This window comes from Pituophis catenifer, unplaced genomic scaffold (assembly GCF_029215685.1).
Source record: "Pituophis catenifer annectens isolate HBS135680 unplaced genomic scaffold, rPitCat1.0.hap2 SCAF_1, whole genome shotgun sequence".
Lineage (NCBI taxonomy): Eukaryota > Metazoa > Chordata > Lepidosauria > Squamata > Colubridae > Pituophis > Pituophis catenifer.
In genome coordinates this window covers 204279313-204298938 of record NW_027256881.1, presented here as the reverse complement: position 1 = coordinate 204298938, position 19626 = coordinate 204279313, and the positions used below count along the sequence as shown (strand labels likewise).

At 38.9% G+C, this 19626-nt stretch overlaps 1 protein-coding gene across 1 annotated transcript in view; it reads left to right on the top strand.

The window, feature by feature from the left end:
- Positions 1-19626, top strand: part of TANC1 (tetratricopeptide repeat, ankyrin repeat and coiled-coil containing 1) — a 157760-nt gene that overhangs the window by 52896 nt on the left and 85238 nt on the right. The window contains exon 2 of the mRNA XM_070940590.1: positions 9535-9614. Coding sequence (XP_070796691.1) covers positions 9554-9614 — 61 coding nt within the window. The 5' untranslated portion in view covers positions 9535-9553. The remainder of the gene's footprint in view (positions 1-9534; positions 9615-19626) is intronic.

The following is a 19626-nucleotide window of genomic DNA, read 5'->3' as shown; positions in this document are numbered from 1 at the left end:
GTTCCTCTCTGGGCATTAACGTAATGGTAGGCAATTCAGTTGTTCAGTATTAGAGCAAACACAGATATGAAAGAGAACAAAAAAAAACCTTACCTCCCCTACACTGATAATTCTTTCTAAGATAAAAACTTACAAAATGTGCCATTTGACTCCGTTTACAATTGGCAGTTGGGTTATAAAAATGGGGATGAGAAGTAGAATGAATCCACAATATTCTGTTTCTTTCTACCTATGAATTGCATTCATAGGTGCTTAAGCACCTTTGCATGTTAATGCATGTGGTTCTCCATCTTTTCTGGAAGAAGTTGTGCATTTAAAAGATTGAGATTATGTAATGAGCATCTAGAGCAGGGGTGCCAAACTCACAGCGGTGTCCCGTGACGTATCACGACTTTTCCCCCTTCGCTAAACTGGGCGTTGGTGTAATGGTAAAGGCAGCAGCCTAGAAATGAGATTTTGAGTTCTAGTTCCACCTTAAAGACAAAGCCAGCTGGGTGACCTTGGGCCATTCACTCTTTCTCAGCCATAAGAAGGAGCAGGCAATAGCCAGCTGCTTCTGAAATCTTGCCAAAAAACCCTGTCCAGGCTGTTGCCAGGAGTCAGCACCGACTTGAGAGCTCACAGCATCTAAACTCAATGGCTGCTATAGAAGGGATAGCCAGCCACAATGAGTGCAGTGCTTCAGAGTTGCTTTGCCAAAGGTACAGGAAAATAATTGTGGCAACTCTTTGCAGCTTGGTGAAGCTGTTTTCAGGATTGCACAACTAGTGTAGGGAGGAAGACAGGAGATCTGCTCACACTTCCACATATTCTGAAGCATTTCTTCTGAACTGAGTTAAAGGATTTACACATTATAAAGCAGCATTTTTCCGGAAAACAAACTGCTGAGGATACCTCCCCATCTCCCCCTTTTATCCCATCCCAGGATCCTCTGTTCTAATCACCAAAATGATTCAGAAGAAGACAGCGGCAAAGAGCCTTGGTACTACAGTGGTTTAAAGCACCCTGTTATTAACACAGCTGCCTGCAATTTACTGCTGGTTCGAATCTCTCCAAGGCTCAAGGTTGACTCAGCCTTCCATCCTTTCTAAGGTAGGTTAAATGAGGACCCAGTTTGTGGGGGCAATAAGCTGACTTTGTATAAATATACAAAAGGATGAAGGCTATTGCTTAATGCATTGTAAGCCGCCCTGAGTCTCCGGAGAAGGGCGGCATATAAATCAAATTAAAAAAAAAAAAAAAAAAAAAAAAAAAAAAAAAAAAAAAACAACGTCCATATTGTTTTCAGAAAAACTACATGGACCCAGGGGTGAAATGCAGCAGGTTCTGACAGGTTCTGGAGAACCGTTAGCGGAAATTTTGAGCAGTTTGGAGAACCAGCAAATGCCACCTCTGGCTGGCCCCAGAGTGGGGTGGGAGTGGAGATTTTGCAATATCCTTCCCCCAGGAGTGGGGTGGGAATGGGGATTTGCAGTATCCTTCCCAAGCCACACCCACCAAGCCATGCCCACAGAAGCTGTATTAAAAAAATTTGGATTTCACCACTGATGGACCTATAGGTAGTCCTCGACCTACGACCACAATTGAGCCCAGCTTTTTTGTGGTTAAGCAAGGCAGTTGTTAAGTGAGTTTTGCCCTATTTTATGGTCTTTTTGCCGCAGTTGTTAAGCGAATCACTGCAGTTGTTAAGTGGATCATGTCATTAAGTGTATCTGGCTTCACCATTGACTTTGCTTGTTGGAGGCAGGCTGGGATACATGCATGCCAGTTGGTAAGCGGGCAAATTTGATCACATGACCATAGCGATACTGGCAACAGTCGTAAGTAAGTGTGAAAAACCAGTCATAGGTCACTTTTTTCAATGCTGTTGTAACTTAGAATGGTCACTAAATGAGTGGTTGTAAGTTGAGGACTAGCTGTGTGCATCCAGGATTCAGCTTCAGTCAAGGAAGTTAATATGTATGAATGAATGAACATAGGCACCTCACCTTTCAGAATTGTTTTTCTTTCAAAAGCAGATTTTTATGGTGATGCAGGTTTGGGATGTGTGCATGACTAAACGCAATTATGAAGAACAGAATAAATAATTACATAAACAAAGAAGACTTATGATTGCTAATAATCATTCCTGTCCTGCTAAAACCTGTTAGTTGAATTCCTTGTGGACGTTCAGGAAGCAGTTGATTTGATGAAAAATAGTGTATATTTTCAACAGACTGCTTTTTTTTCCTGTCTTGTCAAAAAAGCTATGATAGCAGTTTTATGCTGATTACTGGTCGCTAGGCAAGTTGCCCTTTATATTTTCAAATTATTCGTTGTGTTAGTATAGGGGTGTGTGTGTGTGTGTAAGTATATATATGTATGTGTGTATATCAGGGGTGAAATGCTCCGGTCCAGACCGGATCACCTGATCCGGTAGTGATGGAGGCGGATGGTTCGGAGAACTGGTAGCAAAAATCCCTGTCCCCCCCCATTGCCCAGCTGAGCCGCGCAATCATCAGAGGCTTTTTTTTTATTTTTAAAAGCATTTTTTCTACAACCTCTTTGGCTGAATCTGGGATCATCAGAGGCTTTTAAAAGCATTTTTTTAAACAATCTCTTCAGCCGAAGAGGTTGTAGAAAAAAATAGTTTTGAAAGTTAAAAAAAAAAAAAAAGTTGGCCATGCCCACTCAGTGATATTACCCCCCCCCCAAGCCATGCCCACAGAACCGGTAGTAACAAATTTTACATTTCACCACTGGTGTATGTATGTATGTATATCTATGTATAAATATGTAGTGTATCCACATCTGTTTTAGAGCACCAAAAATGGAGCCCATGTATTCTATATTGTAAAACTGGGACAGAAATCATAGCACTTTTAATGACCAAATATTATCTAATATACTGCTTTGCAATGCTGTGTGTGACTTCAGCCTCTTTTGGCTGACATGTGGGATGGAGAAAGTCACACTGCTCTTTTGACCATGAAAATCGAGAATAAATTTTAATTACTCTCGATTTTCATGGTCAAAGAGCATGAACACACTCTGGGTCCTCCAGAGGCTCAGGAACTGCACATCTAGTTTTGTTTGGTGCTTATTGACAGAGTGCATATATGCAACTTACTTTGAGAGGACTACATGCAAAGGATAAGATGAAGCCAAGGATTTATGGTAGGGTAAGTCTTGAAAACTTGTGCAAAGTAGAAGAAGGTATTCTGGAAGAAGGCAGAGAAATTTCATGGATGTTTTGTTTAACCGATGGAAACTTAAGATAAAGTCTCCCATCAATGTTGAGGAAAACATCCATGAAGTTTCCCTGCTTGCTTCCAGATTTTTCTAAAAATTCCCCACCCAGCAAAACATGTGAAATGAATCAGTGAGAAAGGATGAAAGCCTGGGGAGGAGAGAAGATAACATCTAATTTTAAGGGATTGCTATGAAAGATTCAGCTTCACTAAAGTCTTCCTTGCCAGCTTTCTTTTGTTTGGGCATCTTTTTGAATGCTTTGCGCTAAGCCGTTCCCTGATATTTCAAAGTCACCTTCCAAGTCTGTGCACTGCATAGAATACCAATTAATTATTCACCACATGTCCTGATTTCACAGTAGATCAGTTAATATTTCCATGCTAACTATAAATCACCACTCTGTTCGGTTTTAAAATACCCTTAACATAGATGCTACTTATTGCCAAATACTTTCCTACTAGTAGAGTCCATTGATCATGCCTACAATTTAGGATCTGTGGTAAATTAATAGAAAATAATATTCTATATACATATTTTAAAAGGCTGCTTATTTAATGTGTAATTGCAAATCTAATTGCTTTGTTTCTATTCTATTTTTCCAGACATTAGAACTTGTTTTCTTGTCAGAACATAAGGCATTCCACTTATTTTTGGATAGAATGATTGAAAGTTTTAATGTTCATGGAATCTACATTATTTCAGGCCTCTCATTTTCTTTCCCCCTACTTTATATCAATAACTGGAAGGGGGAAAAAATCTTTAACATGCAAATCACTTTTAATTTCCCTTTTTTGATTTCCTGATACATAACCTAAGAGAAGGCATAAGAAATAATGCTTGATGCTGTTTTTCAAACTGCTATGAAATACATTGGCAGAATTTGTGGAATGTGATCCCATGGCTTTGACCTACTAATTACATATTATTATACAGTACTTTTTCCAATTTCTAAAAAAAAAAATCTTAATGTGACTTGTGGCTGAAACAAATATACTGGAATTGAACATTGGCAAGGACAACATGGAAAAAAGGGGTCAGTTTGCCATTTGTTCATAATTTCTAGTTTAGAGGTGTGCAGATCACTAATATTTTGCAAAGTAGAAAACTACCCAATGCTTACTTTTGGATAGTTAAATATTTGTTGCAGCTCCTACTTCTGACTTACTGCTTTGTTATAAAATCAGTGTAGAATATACGCACAAATCTTCACTGGGGTTAGAACTTCCATTCAGCCATATCTGAACTTGCATGCCACTAGTATCCGTATAATCCTCTGGAAATATAAAATAACTCTTGTAGAAGGATTGTTCATTAGATTCTTGTAAATACGATAGGAATTTAAGAAAAACATGATTGGCAAATCTGTGCCATGTACCCAAAGCATTATTTTGCAGTGTGAATAGAAACAATTGGATGCTTTTCATAGGTGACATTAAAGGCTGCTCTACTGAGAGTCACTTGAGTTAGGAAGCTGAAAAAGTTATTTTAAAAAACTAAATGTGATCTGGCTATTCTAAGTACTGAATTGAATTCAGATTATAAATGTGGGAAACGCAAAAAAGTGACTTGAAATGTTGGAAAAAGGCCTTGGGGTGCTGCCTAAAATTAGAACCATGCTGTTCTAAAATGTTGTTCAGGAGAGTGGAAAAGAGAACAATGAGATTAAGAATTTGCAAGAGGAAGTAGCAACAATGGAGGCTCCTAGTAGTTTTGGCTGGAATGTTAGAGATGTAAATCACAGCCGTCTCATGATCTTGCAGTACTTGCACAGCTGTGGGACTCTGAAAACATCAAAGAAGTCTGCTGATACTTTGAGCAGAAAACATATGGACTCCGCCACATGGAATAATTTGTCCCTCTTTTATAAGTTGGAGCCATGAACATTAAAAAAAAATACATTAAAGAATATATAAAGAACATACTGTATTCAGTTGCAAAATAGTCACAAAGGAAAAGGCTTTTGTATTAAAAACATGTCTTTGCCTTGCTTAAAGAAAGAGTAATACTGTTCCTCAGTGTTGACAAGAAAACTGACATATCCAGAAAAGAGGTATCAGCTTTGTTCGGAAAGTATATGATGATAACTTACTTTTATTCCTTGCAGATTACTGCCACTTCTGGACAATTCATAAGTGAATAATATTGTACAAAATAAAGAAAATGAAAATAATTATATTTAGAGATTTTTTCTTCCAATGTCCCCATTCCCATCCCTGGGATTTTATCCAAATAGAAAGGGATTGATACTACACCACAAGCTCAGATAGTTTTATTCCTACAGAGAAAAGTAAATAACAAAATTGTGTAGCCATTTCCCCTTTACTAAATATCTCAAATTAAAAAAAAAAATTAAGTCTAGTCATGGTGTTTTAATGTAGTCAAAGACTTTGTGGTATAAGCTTTCATGAACTATATTACCTTCAATATATATAAAAGCGAAATCCACTCACTCATCACGAAATCTCCAAAACTGCAAAGCCTACAAACCTGAAATTCGGCACATATGTTCCTCTTGGCTTCTAGGTGCTCGCTAAGAAAGGATTTTTCGAAATGGCCATCCGATCATTAGTATTTCATATACAGTATATTAACATACTCTGATGCTAAGGAGTTAGACGTTCTACTTCCCTTTCCCACCTGAAAAGTTCCACTTCTGTTACCTCAGGTCAAACTGGCAGACGTTCCACTTTTTCACTCGGGAGCGGTCGGGGGCTCCTTACAATCCTAAACATTGCTACCTCACCAAAATGTCTACGCTTTCCATCTATGGAACTGCTTCCAAACACAAGGCAGCGGGAGAGATATTCCCTTATGAATATTTCAATCATCGACCACCACTGAGCCAATGGATTGTGAACCAAATTTCTCCTGCATAGTGTCCCAGCCCCAAATCACTTCTTACACTGACCTCCTCAGTTCAGATGAATCTGTTCCTTCTACTATAATACCAGTTAAAGGGAAAAGAGGGAAAAAACGCAGGAAAAGATTTACAGATGCGATTAGAAAAACCACAAGTAAGGGAAGCTGCAAAAAAGTATAATCAAAGTCATCACAAAGTCAATAGAGAGGCTGTAAAAAAGTATGCATCTAATAACCCCTACGTTAATCAGGTAGCTACAGCTAAATACAATGAAAAGATATCACAAATCAGATCAATGCCTTGGACTAGTAAGTACTGTATTTGTCTGGTTTTAAATATGAACTTCAGATTGATTACGCCAGGGAAAAGGTTGTTGATCTCAGACCTTGGTTGCCTGGTGCCGTGTCCTAAAGTGGCAGGATGAGACTCCTGGGATGTGCTGTGGTGGCAGTAAAGTCCAGCTCCCTCCCCTTGAGCCCTCCCCTGAACCCTTACACAGCCTTCTCACCCACCAGCATCCAATGGCAGACCACTTACTTTCTATTGCCCGGAAGTACAACGGATGCTTCCAAATGACCTCTTTTGGAGCCAGAATGGGGGAAGGAGGAAAATTTTATGCCAACATTCAAAGTGCAGGGGCAGGTCTACCACAGGATAGGAAGTATCATGGCAAGGCTTCAGCAGCAGCCTTCATTTCTCCAGATATACTTTGTTGGCGATGACAATGAAAGAGACATCCGTTGTGGAATCGACCCAGGCGTTAATCCAGAACTGGTTAGCCAACTGCAGAAGTTGCTGCGTGAACACAAGAAGTATATTCTGGAACTTAAGGCTGCTGTTGATTCTGTTGATTCCTAAGGGCCACAAGAACTTCCAATTGGTGATTAATGCCGATTGGAAGCCTTCTGGAGAGCACCAAGGTCATTTCAATGCCCCCATGACTACAGAAGTGGCTGTTTTCATCATCGGCCAGGAATTTGAAAAAAAGAGAGATATCGTTCTCCACAGCAGAGACAACAGGTTGTTACGAATCACCACCCGATCACATAGTTTCGTAGTGAAGCACGGGTATCCAGCTAGTAGTTCATAAAATGTATGTTCCTTTGATAAGAGTAAATTTCATTTCATGCAAAAAGTATCAATTTCATGATAAGTCGTTTTTTAATTTACCATACAAAAATTCAGATTTAAAAAATGGACAACGTTCTTCCATTTAATGCAACTCTTTTGAGTAAATGTAAGGGCAAGGATTTTTCTCCACATCTATTCATAAAGAAGAAATAAAATTTAATGCAGTTGCTGCAATTTACATGCATTACATTGTGAAAAAGTACTTTCATGATAGTGATTATAATTTTGTCCAGATAATAATAAAATTCTATAATTATGCCAAATAGTTTCACATCATGGAACAGATATAATGGGTAATTCTTCGAGAAAGACTATGGCAGGAGTAGAGAGAAACCCCAAAGCTGAAATGATAATGACTTTTTTGGCACTAGATATTCATAAAAATTATTGTAGTAGATATTCTAGCACTGGAGAGTTGGTTGGCACATGTTGCATAAGAACATTTTGTCCAGTCCTCAGGTGGGAAAGCTTAAATGTCTTAGCTACTTTGTGATTAAATTACCTTCATAATTCTTTTGATGAGAGATGGCCTCCTTGAAATCAGAAGTACCATATTGCACTCATTTTAGATAGTATTATTAGCCAAAAGCTGGGTCTGCCCAGTAACAAGGGCGGGACTTAACAACTTTGACAGGCTCAGTCTATCAACCTGAACAGACGAGCACACACCATCCTATCCTGGCTGCTGTCTCCACCCACAATGGAGAATAGGAATATTACTGGGACGTACTGGCAAGATGACCAGATATTTCTATTTTTGATGAAGGTGCAGGCAGGAAGGGTTAGGGGCCGGCTATACCCTATAGCCGCACTATTTTCGGCCAACTTTGCTCCAAATTATCTAGATGGAGACTGCTCATGAGAATGTTTTTATTATTTTGTTTAATAGAGCACAAAAATTTGTGCAAGATGGCCAAGTTTTGTTTTTCTCAACAAAATATTGCCAGAGATATTATGTCTCAAAGTTGCTGGAACCTCAGAGTCATACGGTAGAAGGCTGCGATATGGGGTTACACAAATGCCTATATCTCCACAAGTATTGCATCGGCACATGTAACACTTTACCAATGTTCATTGGGGACATGTGTGCATGTTCACACAAAAGATTTCATCGAAATCTGTGATGATCAAGCGGGGCACTTTTCTGAAATCAGACCATTTGACATGGATTTTTAATACAGTATTGTAAGCCACCCAGAGTCACCATGTATGGGCGGCCATAAAGGTGTGTTTAATAAAACTTGTGTGTAATAAAAAAATTGCCACTTCTAAATTAAATAAACATGTCCAAGATGTCAAAATACTAGGGTATTTCAGACACACAGGTCTGAAAGCAAAAATGTAGTTTAAAACCCAGGGATGTATGAATGTAGCATTTATTTGCAACTCCGTGAAGCAGCCCTGCCTTTTCAGGAATCACACAGCTGCTGTTCACAGGTGCCACACCATCCAAGAAAATAGATATATTTAATTAACGGGTTGAAGATTGCTTCTATTTTTGTGCTCCTGTGCATTTTGAAACATCTTGCTACCTTCAGTGCAAAAGTCTTGCACCAAGCTTGTTACCTAACGTATAAGTTGTTAAGAGAGGGGGGAGAAATACTCCTAGAAAGTGTTATACTAAAAATCCCACCTTTAAAAAAGTATCATCCATAGGGCATCTGCAGTATTTAAAGTGGCCTTCAAAGATGTAGAAGTCCTCCAGATGTTGCTAACTACAACCTCTTATTGTTCCAGAAAGCATGACCAATGGTGAGGGATGTTGTGGGTTGAAGTTCAGGAAATACTTGGAAACCTCTAGTTCTTCTACTTCTATAATTCAGACTTCATTTTGTATCTATTTTTATATAGGAGTTTTAAAACATACTGAGGAATGTTCTTTCAAGGATGCTTATCTTGCCTAGACTTCCCTCCGTTTATAGTAGACAGTGTAATGGTACAGATTATTTCCCCTCTTGATGAACTCCGGTCAAAAACCAGACATGCTTGTGCCCAAGTGCCTAATGGTAACTTATCCAGGTTTAGCCTTCTAACCTTAATTATATGTGGAATGTGGAGAATGTTGTGTCCTGTTTTTCTTTATAACGAGACAGTAAACCCCTGGCCACTTGCTTTTACTATTAAAACATTCTTTTTACCTTCAGTATTTGGTTCACTAATATAACATGATTGTTTAAAAATAAAAGTATGCCCTCAACATGTTTTGAATTATTACATTTGTTTATTTGCATGCAATGTGCAAAAATTAAATACACTGGTATTATCTCCATGTGCAGTCATGTAAGATTATTATATCCTGTGTTCTGTTTTAGGAAAAAGAACAGTGCTAAAATGTTAAAAGCAGTTTTGAAAAAAAGCAGAGATGGTGGAAAGGCAAACAAGAAGGAATCTGGTAGGATATTTTACTTTATTTAAATGCATATTATGAGAAATTGATTTCTAAGTATTTTACAGCTGGTGACAAGTGAAGAATCTGTGTCCCTCAGCTACAACTCTTAGTTCCCTTCTCCTTCTCTGCAGATTGAAAGTTCTCTTGAAATAGATTGCAATGAGTGATTGTTAGTTTCCTGAAGAGACTGTATGGGACTAGAGGGAACATCCTTTTAGCTGATCAATCCTAGAGTAATGGAAAGCTGGACACGGATGTTCTTTGAAAAATAAGAGAAGAGAAATGAATCTTTTGCAGGTGCATCTTCAGTAGTTGAATATGTGGGGGCAAGGCTAATCTCCTTTGTCGAGAGATGGAAGACATGCAACATTCTAATGGTCCTTGCTCCTTAGGTTGACGCTGGTCAGTGGTCCTTAGTCTTATGGCAAGGTGTATTTTCTTTCAGTCTTGATGCCTCCCAGGAAAACAGAGAAATGTAATTAACAGAGTTTGAAGGGACCTTAGAGGACTTCTAATCCAACCCCCTGCTCAAGCAGGAGATCCTATTCCATTTCAGTCAAGCTGCTGTCCAGTCTCTTCTTAAAAGCCACTAGTGACAGGGCACACACAACTTCTGAAGGCAAGGCATTCCACTGGTTATCTGTTCTCACTGTTAGGAAATTTCTCCTTAGTTCTAGGTTGCTTTTCCCCTTGATTAGTTTCCATCCATTGTTTTTTATCTTGCATTCTGGTGCTTTGAAAATAGGTTGTCACCCCCCCCCCCTTAATCTTTGTGGTAGCCCCTCAAATATTGGAACACAATTTTTTTTTGCAGGGAATTGAGAAAGTTTTGAGGTTAAAAGAGTGATGAGATACCGGATTTAATAGCAACTCTAAAAGTATTCCTTATGCAGGTATGAGTTGTAATATATTGTACTCCAATAAAAAGTTAAATAAAAGTTAAAAGTTAAATACTTGAATGCAATTCCCCTTTAGAAAATAACTCCAATAACTTGGCTCCAGTGGTGAAATCCTCCGTGGATTGGCAACGGTGCGCTGCACGTGCATGCACACTGTGCACAAAAAGCACGCTGCATGCACACACGCAGTGAGCACCAAATGCACGCCGCATGCGCAGTACTCACCAAATGTGCACTTTGCACCAAAAAAGGAGGCTTAACAAGGTAAGTAGAACAGCAAGGGGGGGGGAACAGCTTTGCCACAAGCTGTTTATATTTATATTCTAGAGAATATAAATCAAATGGCACAGCTATCATCGGAAATACCAGTTCGGACCAACCGGTAGCCAGCTTCCTGAAAAAGTCCCTCAAAAGAAGAAGGGATACATAAGCTTTAGGCTTGAATGGTGTGCACAATGAGGCCGTTGCGATGTTTCAATAAAATTTATTTCATTTTGATTGGGGACATACCTCAGTGGGACTTGAGCCTTTGTTCTACCTACATTTTTATCCTATTAATACATTTTTAATAGGATTTATGTGCTTCTGGTATATATGATTAATATGTTGGAGACTGAAAGGATCTGATTCAAATAATTGAGTTCCTTTTATTAGCCCATATCTCAGTCTAAACTTTATAGGTATTAGTGCACTATATTTTGTGAATTCTAGATATGCAGGCCTCATAAATGCAGTGTACCATCAGATATTCAGGAGAAGCCATAAACTGATATCAGAATCATTTTCCTCAATATCTGCAAGCTTCAGATAAATTATAACAAAATAATAAAAAATTATCTTGGATGATGCAATTTGTAATATTTCCTATATATTTATTTATTCCTGAAGCTACTTAAGACATAAATTAAATATAGTTTCCCCTTCAGCATTTAAAAATATTGTGAGAATAGTGGTGTACAAACCACAGCTATTCAGCTAAAGCTGATGTTCATTTCTAAACACAAATCATTTTGTCTCAGATTTCCATCTTAGTGTATAGCGAAATTAGAGTTAGAAATTTTTAGCCAAATGTCCTGTGAGCAAGAGTTTGCTTGTAAAACGTAAAGTTTCCTAAACAAAGAACTTAAGCCAAGAGTAGGCAACATTTTTTTTACTTTTACCTTCCTTCAATGCCTGAGGAAAGCCCAGTGATATCATGACATTGTTGAAATGGATGAGGCTAGTTAACTAGAAACTATATTTTAGAAAGAAATTGATGAGTACGTCTTTTATTTCCTCTTCTGATGAATATAAGTATAATTGGATCACATATAACGGGGTCCCCAGCCCCTGGCCCACAGCCCTTTAGGAACTGGGCTGCAGAAGTGGTGGACGAGCATGCACACGCCTGTGTCTACAAAGCTGTTTTTGTAAAAGCGATACGCCCAAAACCATCCCCTCCTCCCCACCACGGCCGCTAACTCTTCCATTGGTCCACCAAGCCAGAAAGGTTGTGGACCACTGACATATGTGACATACAGCATCCCCATACTAAAAGGCCCTTTCTTTGCTAGGTTGGTGGCATGCGTACCATCAAATGCTACCCTTCTGTGCTGCTACACAATGTGAGAAAATCCAAACCACATTGAAAAGGCTTCTGTCATTTATCTGCCCCCACCCAATCTTAATAAGTCATCCTGCAATATAAATAAAGAAAACATATTAGAAAACCTTTGCTGTAAACACAGCAGTTTATTTGCTGCTTGATAACATGCTAAAAGGTTATTTTGTCAAACAAGAAATTATTTTCTGGCTCACTGATGAATCTTTGTTCCAATTGGACTGACTGGAATAGTTTGCAAGAGTGACAGTTCTGGATGAAACTCTATGGCAAGATTTAAACTCTCATCAGCCCCAATCAACATGGCTAGTAGCAAAATTGTGATCTAAAACAGCTGAAGGACAATAGTAAACTGCCGGAAATCTGTAGTTTGATTTAATTGTGTTTTTTTTTAGTCGGACTCTTGTGCACAAATAATTATATCAAACAAGACTTTAGTTTGTCTCATGTTAATTTGTTTTTCTTAATCTCTTCTGAATATAGAGTTACTCTGCATCAGAGCCATTTCAAAGATAGCTGAGAGTAGTTGGTTGCTGAAAGGGGCAGGAATTATGACTGTTCTATTCTGACCAGAGGTGGGTGTCGTATACTGTAACAATCGGTTTGCCAGGAACCGAAAATGTGACTGTGTGTGTGCCTTCCGCACATGCACATGGCATCGAAAAACCGGTGATTATATAGGACAGGATAGCGTCAGGGCGGCTGAGTGGGCCCAGCCGCTAGTTGGAACTAGCTGTTCGCCTGAACCAATCTGAACCGGCAGCAGCCCACCATTACTTCTGACCCAGAGCAAAATACAACAGTTAGTTTTATTCTGAAGCCTCCTGGGCAAAATTTCATTCTCTTATGGTTGCTTTTTTCAATAAGTATGGTTTTTAAATACTAAATCTTTACTGGTGAGTATGTAGGAAAAGTAGGCGTCAGTAATAATGGGGTCCTGCAAAGAGAAGCAGCTATGGGAACTTTTGGAAGAATATTTTAATGAGAAATGAGTGGGTACTCTTGATAGTGAGGGAATTTTAGATCAAAGTACAGCTACATCTGTTAAATTCTTGGTACCGTAGCTAAGACTAAAATATGCATTTGATATTGTTAATTAGACGCAGATTAAAATGTCCATAAAGTCCTTCAGAATTTTTTTCCCCCAACAACAGGATACAGTTAGGCTGAAGAGTAAAAATCTTGTAAGCAAAACGTATATTGTCAGGCGGAGTAAGAAGAGAAGGAATGGTTTGTAAAAGTGTCAGAGAAAGATTTACAATAGGACATTTACCTGTGGCTTCATATCTCAGTTTGGCATCAACCAAAATTCTAGGCCTTTTAAGATGCTGAAATAACATTAGATAGATTCATGCGCTAAATTCATCTTCCCTCTTAGAAAAATCAGTTTGTCTCAGTCCAACCTTTCTCACAGGTTTCTTGTTGTGGGGATAAAACATTGGAAGATCTCCCTGTAATAATAGCAATTTATCATATTTATATGTTGCCTGATTCTCAGTGACTCTCTGTGGTTTACAAATTGCTAAAAATATATTTTTTTTAAAAAAAAGAAGTAATACCAGAAATACAAAGCAAAGAACCAAGATGGCTGAGAAAACCAGGAACAAGAACAAGGAAAAGGAAATAAAAGGAATCAGTTGTGCGTATCAAAGGCCTGGGCAAAGAGCCAGGTCTTCGGAGCCCTTTGAAACAACAGTAGGGTGGAGACCATTCATATCTCAAAAGAACCTCATTCCAGAGGTAAGGCACTCCTTCTGGGTTCCCAAAAGATGGCATTGTTTAATCAATGGAACCCAGAGTATGCCACCTCTGCTGGATTGAGTCAGCTGGACAGATACAATGGGAGACAGGCAGTTCCTTAAATAATTAGGTCCTATGCGACATAGGATTTTATAGGCAGACTAGCACCCTGAATTGCACCTGGAAGCAAACTGTCTGTCAGTCCTCCTAGGTAACCCAGACAGGAAATATGACTGCGTGAACTAATTCTACTTTATTGTAAGGCTACATTAACAGAATCTCGCAAGTCTGAAAGTACAAACTTCTCACCCACCACTTTTAACTGCTTGACCCATTAGGATAGGTCCTTCCTAAGTTCTTTCTCTGACTGTCAAGCCATTTGGAGCATCTGCGTCTCTTGTCTGATTGTTTCCTAGGTGCTATCTCTTCCCCTTGTTTCCCTAAAGCCATCTATACATTCCATTACAGTGGCAACTATTGCAGTTTGCAAAGCAGAGGTGTTACATTCTAAGGCCGTGATGGTGAACCTATGGCACGCATGCCACAGGTGCACGCATAGCCATATCAGTGGGCACACCAGCTCAGCTCTGGCGCACATGCGTGCGCTGGCCTGCTGATTTTCGGGCCTTCTGGGTCCACCAAAAGTAGGGAAACAGGCTGTTTCCTGCCTCCAGAGGGCCGGAGGTGGGGGTGGGGAAGGCCCATTTTTTTTTCTTACCTGGCTCCAGATCCTCTCTATGCACCTAGAGAGGCTCGGGAGAGCAAAAAACGTCACTTCCTGTCCCACTGGGAGTTGGGAAATAGGCCTTCAGAGGGCCTCCGAGGGAGTGGGAAAGGCTGTTTTCGCCCTTCCCAGATGCATAGAGAGGATCTGAAGCCAGGTAAGAAAGAAAAATGGGCCTACCAGGCCATTGCGTGCCAGGAGCGGGGGGGAAGGGGGATTGTGTGTACATGCGCAGGGGGGGCGCATAGAATTATGGGTGTGGGCACGCGCATGCGCGAACCTCCCCCACCCTCCCCTTTCCTGGCACACAATGGCAAAAAGGTTAGCCATCACTGTTCTAAGGCATGCCCATTACTACCTGCACGGCTGAATTGTGGACCAATTGAAGCTTCTGGGTGATGTTTAAAGGCAGCCCATGTAGAGTGCATTCTACCATAAAGTGACCTGGGCCTGAGGGAATGTGTGAAGGCCTACTCCCAATCTAGGAAAAGGCTCAACTCACAAAACAAAGGCCTTCCACATCAAGCAGGACTTATGAATCTAAGCAACCTCACATCACCCCATCCAAAAAAGTTGGATCCCCATGTCACTAGGTCTTGGTAGGAGTTATTCAAAGATGGTTCTTTCCCATCTAATTCCACACAGCTTTCAGGCTGTCCACTGTGCAGGGACAGAACATGTACAATGCCTTGAACAGGGCATGGGCTATTAATAGGGTTTCAATATCTATGCTAAATGACTGCAATGAATTGGAATTTTCTATATCTAGTAGTCGCGCAGTCAAAATATTGGAACCGTAGCTGTAAATTGAACAAGTAAATGTATGAAGAAGTCTGATTAAAACATATAATTTTGGATTACTGTGGAAAAACTAAAATAATAACGTGTTTGCTTTCTCTCGGCCCTTGCTAGGGTTTTCTGGTTTACTGTGCCACAGTTTGTAAATCAAGAGTAAAACCTGACTTGCCACTCTGGTTTGTGATAGATGCAACTGAATGGGAGCCCCACTTCCATTGAGATCTTGAAGTTGCTCAAGGTAGCAGAAAGGCCCAGTGGAGCAAATACGTTATGTGCACAGCTTATTCCCTATAAACCGTGATTCCCCATTTAACTAGTTTACTATTTTATGCAGGTATAACTACTAGCTGTGATGTATATTGTGGATAAAGCCCATTGTAGTTTGTTTAGGCTCAGCATAAAATACTATTTAGATTTTTATTATAAAGATATTTAGGCTAGATTGCTAATGTAAAAATTAGATAAATAAAATAAACCAAGCAAGATACTCAAGCAATTCTTGAAGGGTTACATTCCAATTTGTCAGTTTGTTGCAGCAATCATATCCAGAAAATACACACAGGTAACTGATGCAGCAGGATTCATTAACTTTTCTTTATATACATAATAACACATGAGACATATATACAATACCAAGAGTGGTTCTTCCAATGTGGTAGAGAGGAGAGATCAGTTTCAGTTCAGAGTTCAGAGCAGACTAGTTTCGTTTTAGAGCTGAGCACAGAGCTAAGCCACGCCCAGACCTCTTGCTTAAGTTTCTGTTTCCAAACAGTCCCCATTGGCTGACCCAGTTGCTATGCCTATTCATTGACTGACCTTGTTACCATGTCTCCATTCTAGTTCATGAATATTCTGACACAATTTTGATGAGTTCAAAATTAAAGCAGCTCTGAAAATTATTTATTGATTGTGTGCCATCAAGTTGTTATAAACTTTTACTGGACTCATAGATTATCTCCAGGAGAATCTGTCTCCAGCCTGTTCCTTTGGATCTTCTAATGATGCATCCATTGCTGCTGTGAATTAATTAATCTACCTTACTGGTGGGAATCCTCTTTTTTTCTCATTCTGTCTACCTTTATCAGCATTGTGGGCTTATCCAATTAGGTCTTCTTTAGACGTAATGTTTCCAACATATGATAATTTGAGCCAGATTATTTGTGCCTCAAATGAAAACTCTGAATTGATTGTTTTCTTGCGTATCCATAATATTTTAAAGAGTTTTTTCCAGTACCAAAGTTCAAAAGCATCAGTCCTGAGCTGTGGTGGCACAGTGGTTAGAACACAGTATTACAGGCTAATAATAACTGCTGACTGCCAGCAGTTCGATTCTCACCAGCTCAAGGTTGACTCAGCTTTCCATTCTTCTGAGGTCAGTAAAATGAGAACCCAGATTGTTGGGGGCCATATGTTGACTCTGTAAACCGCTTAGAGAGGGCTGTAAAGCACTATGAACTGGTATATACATCTAAGTACTATTGCTATTGCTACTTTATCTTGCTTTCTCAAAGTCCAAACCTCATAATACATTTCCAAAGAACCAGCAAATTCCTTATATTCAATATGCACAAAATTCTAACCTCCTTACTGAGATGTGAGTAATAAATTCAATGCTCTAATGAAACAGGAATTCCCTTCCAGAGTGATACAAAATGATCTGTGAACCAGTTGTTTTCCTATAGAATGTTAATACTGCTATTTGCACAATGTGATTTTTTACATTCGGATATAAATCCAGTTGTGTTCAATGAAGCGTATTCCTGAGCAAAATTTAAATGGATGCTTTTCCTTAATAGTATTAAATTAAACAGATTGAATCAAATAATACCGATTGCATTTCTAACGTTGCAGCATCTTGTAAAAAAACAATATAAATTCTTTTACTTCACCTCCACTCCTTTTGACAGCTGGCGTAATATTATATAAATAAAGCACATTGGTTGAACCAGACTTTTACCAAAGATAGTTAGAATGATCTTCAAATTGTTCTATTCTACTCCCTACTATTGCTCAAGTGTCAGCTTTGGAAGCCATATTAGGCCGGAAGCTTCCATGCTGCCACCTTCTCATGTGTGGGAAAGTAGGAGGGGGGATTTAGTAGAGGGGTTGTCTGTAGACATAATAGCATTCTTTCTGTCGGTCAAGGTCAGGGCGATCCTGCATCTGGAGAAGGAGTGGTCAGAGTGAGGTCTTGAGATGGGACAGCGGTTGATTGGAGCATGTGATCGACTGAGGAGTGAGGGGATGATTTTGTGGGTTTTGATTTACTGAGGGAAAACCCCGACCTCTCAGATTTGGATTTTCCCAGATGTGCCAGTTTATTTATTCTAGTAAATAGAACTTTGAAAAATGTTTGCTTGAGAGTCTTTACTTGGAGTTGGGGTTTTTCTGGAATGCTGACATTAAGCAAACAATAAATTATTTGAAGTCCTGAATGCAAAAGAAAAGCTGAAGTTTAAAGGATTATTATCTAAGATTGATAATTCAATATATTTGCTGTTATCAAGTTGTCTTTGCCTTTAAATCATTATAAAAAGGATCCGGCTAGATAGATCCTCAATTGATGGAATAGATGTCAAATCAGCATGTTCAAAAGAAACCTCCAAAGGGGAGGGGAAAATGTGAATGGAGGATGGGAAGAATAGCAGATAGCTATTGAAAATAACACTTTATGGATTCCAGCTGCTTGGGGCTCAGGATTTTTTCAATACAGGTTTAGCTGCAGGATTACACTCTTAGAAATAAGACAGTGCCAGACAATTGGTGACAGTTGAATGTGTTACATAATTAAAAAGCTATTATCTTCTATGTGGAGATCTCTAATTGAGGCCAGAGTTACAATTTCTGTGTATCTCTTTTTTGTGTGTGGTATGTGAACCCAATAGCAAACTGAAACAGTAGTTATTAGTATTTCTGTGATAGGTTTCCAAGATTTTCAGCTTTCAAAATCATAATCATTTTAGACATCTGAAAAGCTAAAACAGACAAACTCTGTTGATGTGCATCATATAGGCCATGTGTCACGGGATTTTAATTTTCTGGCATGAAAAGTTCAGATCTGTTCATTGTAAATGTGGAGCTATCCTTGGAATCTTTTCAAGTTGCAATCTGATTTTTAGCACAAGTTCCTCAACGGAAGATTTTTTTAAAAAAAAACCTAAATATATGGATCTGTTTATGATTTATTGAATCCTATTCCAGTTTTCTGTTGTTGATTATTATAAAAAGTTTAATCACGCCTGGGCACGATGCGAACCAGTAGTAAAGATAAGTAGAATCCACCCCTGGCTATTAGCCTTGATGGTAATGTGATTTAGCAATAGCAATAAGCACTTAGAGTTATATACCCCTTCATAGTGCTTTCTCAGCCCTCTCTAAGCAGTTTACAGAATTAGTATTCCAACCATCTGAGTCCTCATTTTACCAACTTTGGAAGGCTGAATCAAACTTGAGCCGGACAGGATTGAACTCCTGGCAGTGGACAGCCTGCAATACTGCATTCTAACCACTGTGCCACCACAGCTCTTAAGGCCATCTGCTGGAAGACTAGCAGCTTTCTTCTGCAGTTGGTTGGATTGTGAGAACAAAGCAGTGAACTAGATTGGCCATAAATCCAGCAGGACACTGTTTCTGTTCTTGTCACTGGTCTCCCAAAGTAGTTTAGTAATTCAGTACTCTATTCATAAAATTGTTTTCTAGTGAACTAGAGTATTTATAATAGTATTCAACTATTGTTTATAGTGTTCTTTTAATTTGATCCATTTTATTTCTGTGAATCATCTAGAAAATATTTGTGTATCTTAATCTGAACTCTGTAGCCCTTTTACAAAAAAATGTCTAAAATGCCGACTAATGCCTATAATAACAGTGCTACAATTTGATGTTTATTAAAACTTGGGCCTGTTGATTTTCCAAGCTTTAGATATTCCAAGTCTTTATTCCACATATCATACATTAACCAATATGTTTTGGGTTTTGTATAGAACTGGCTTTATTTCAAATACTTATCTTTTAAATATTCAAGTATTTCAAATGCCTCTGAAACAGCTAACCGGTTGAGGCCATACTGGAATGGCCTGTATTTTAACAATACATGCTTTAATTGTATATACCGCCAAGGAACTGATTCAGGTAAATTATATTCAAAATGTAACCTCCAAAAATATCATTTTAACTCAGGTACTCTTGGTGGTCAACTATTTGAAGAAAATATCTGCGTTTTGTACTGATACTGTATTAGACTGCACTGATGGA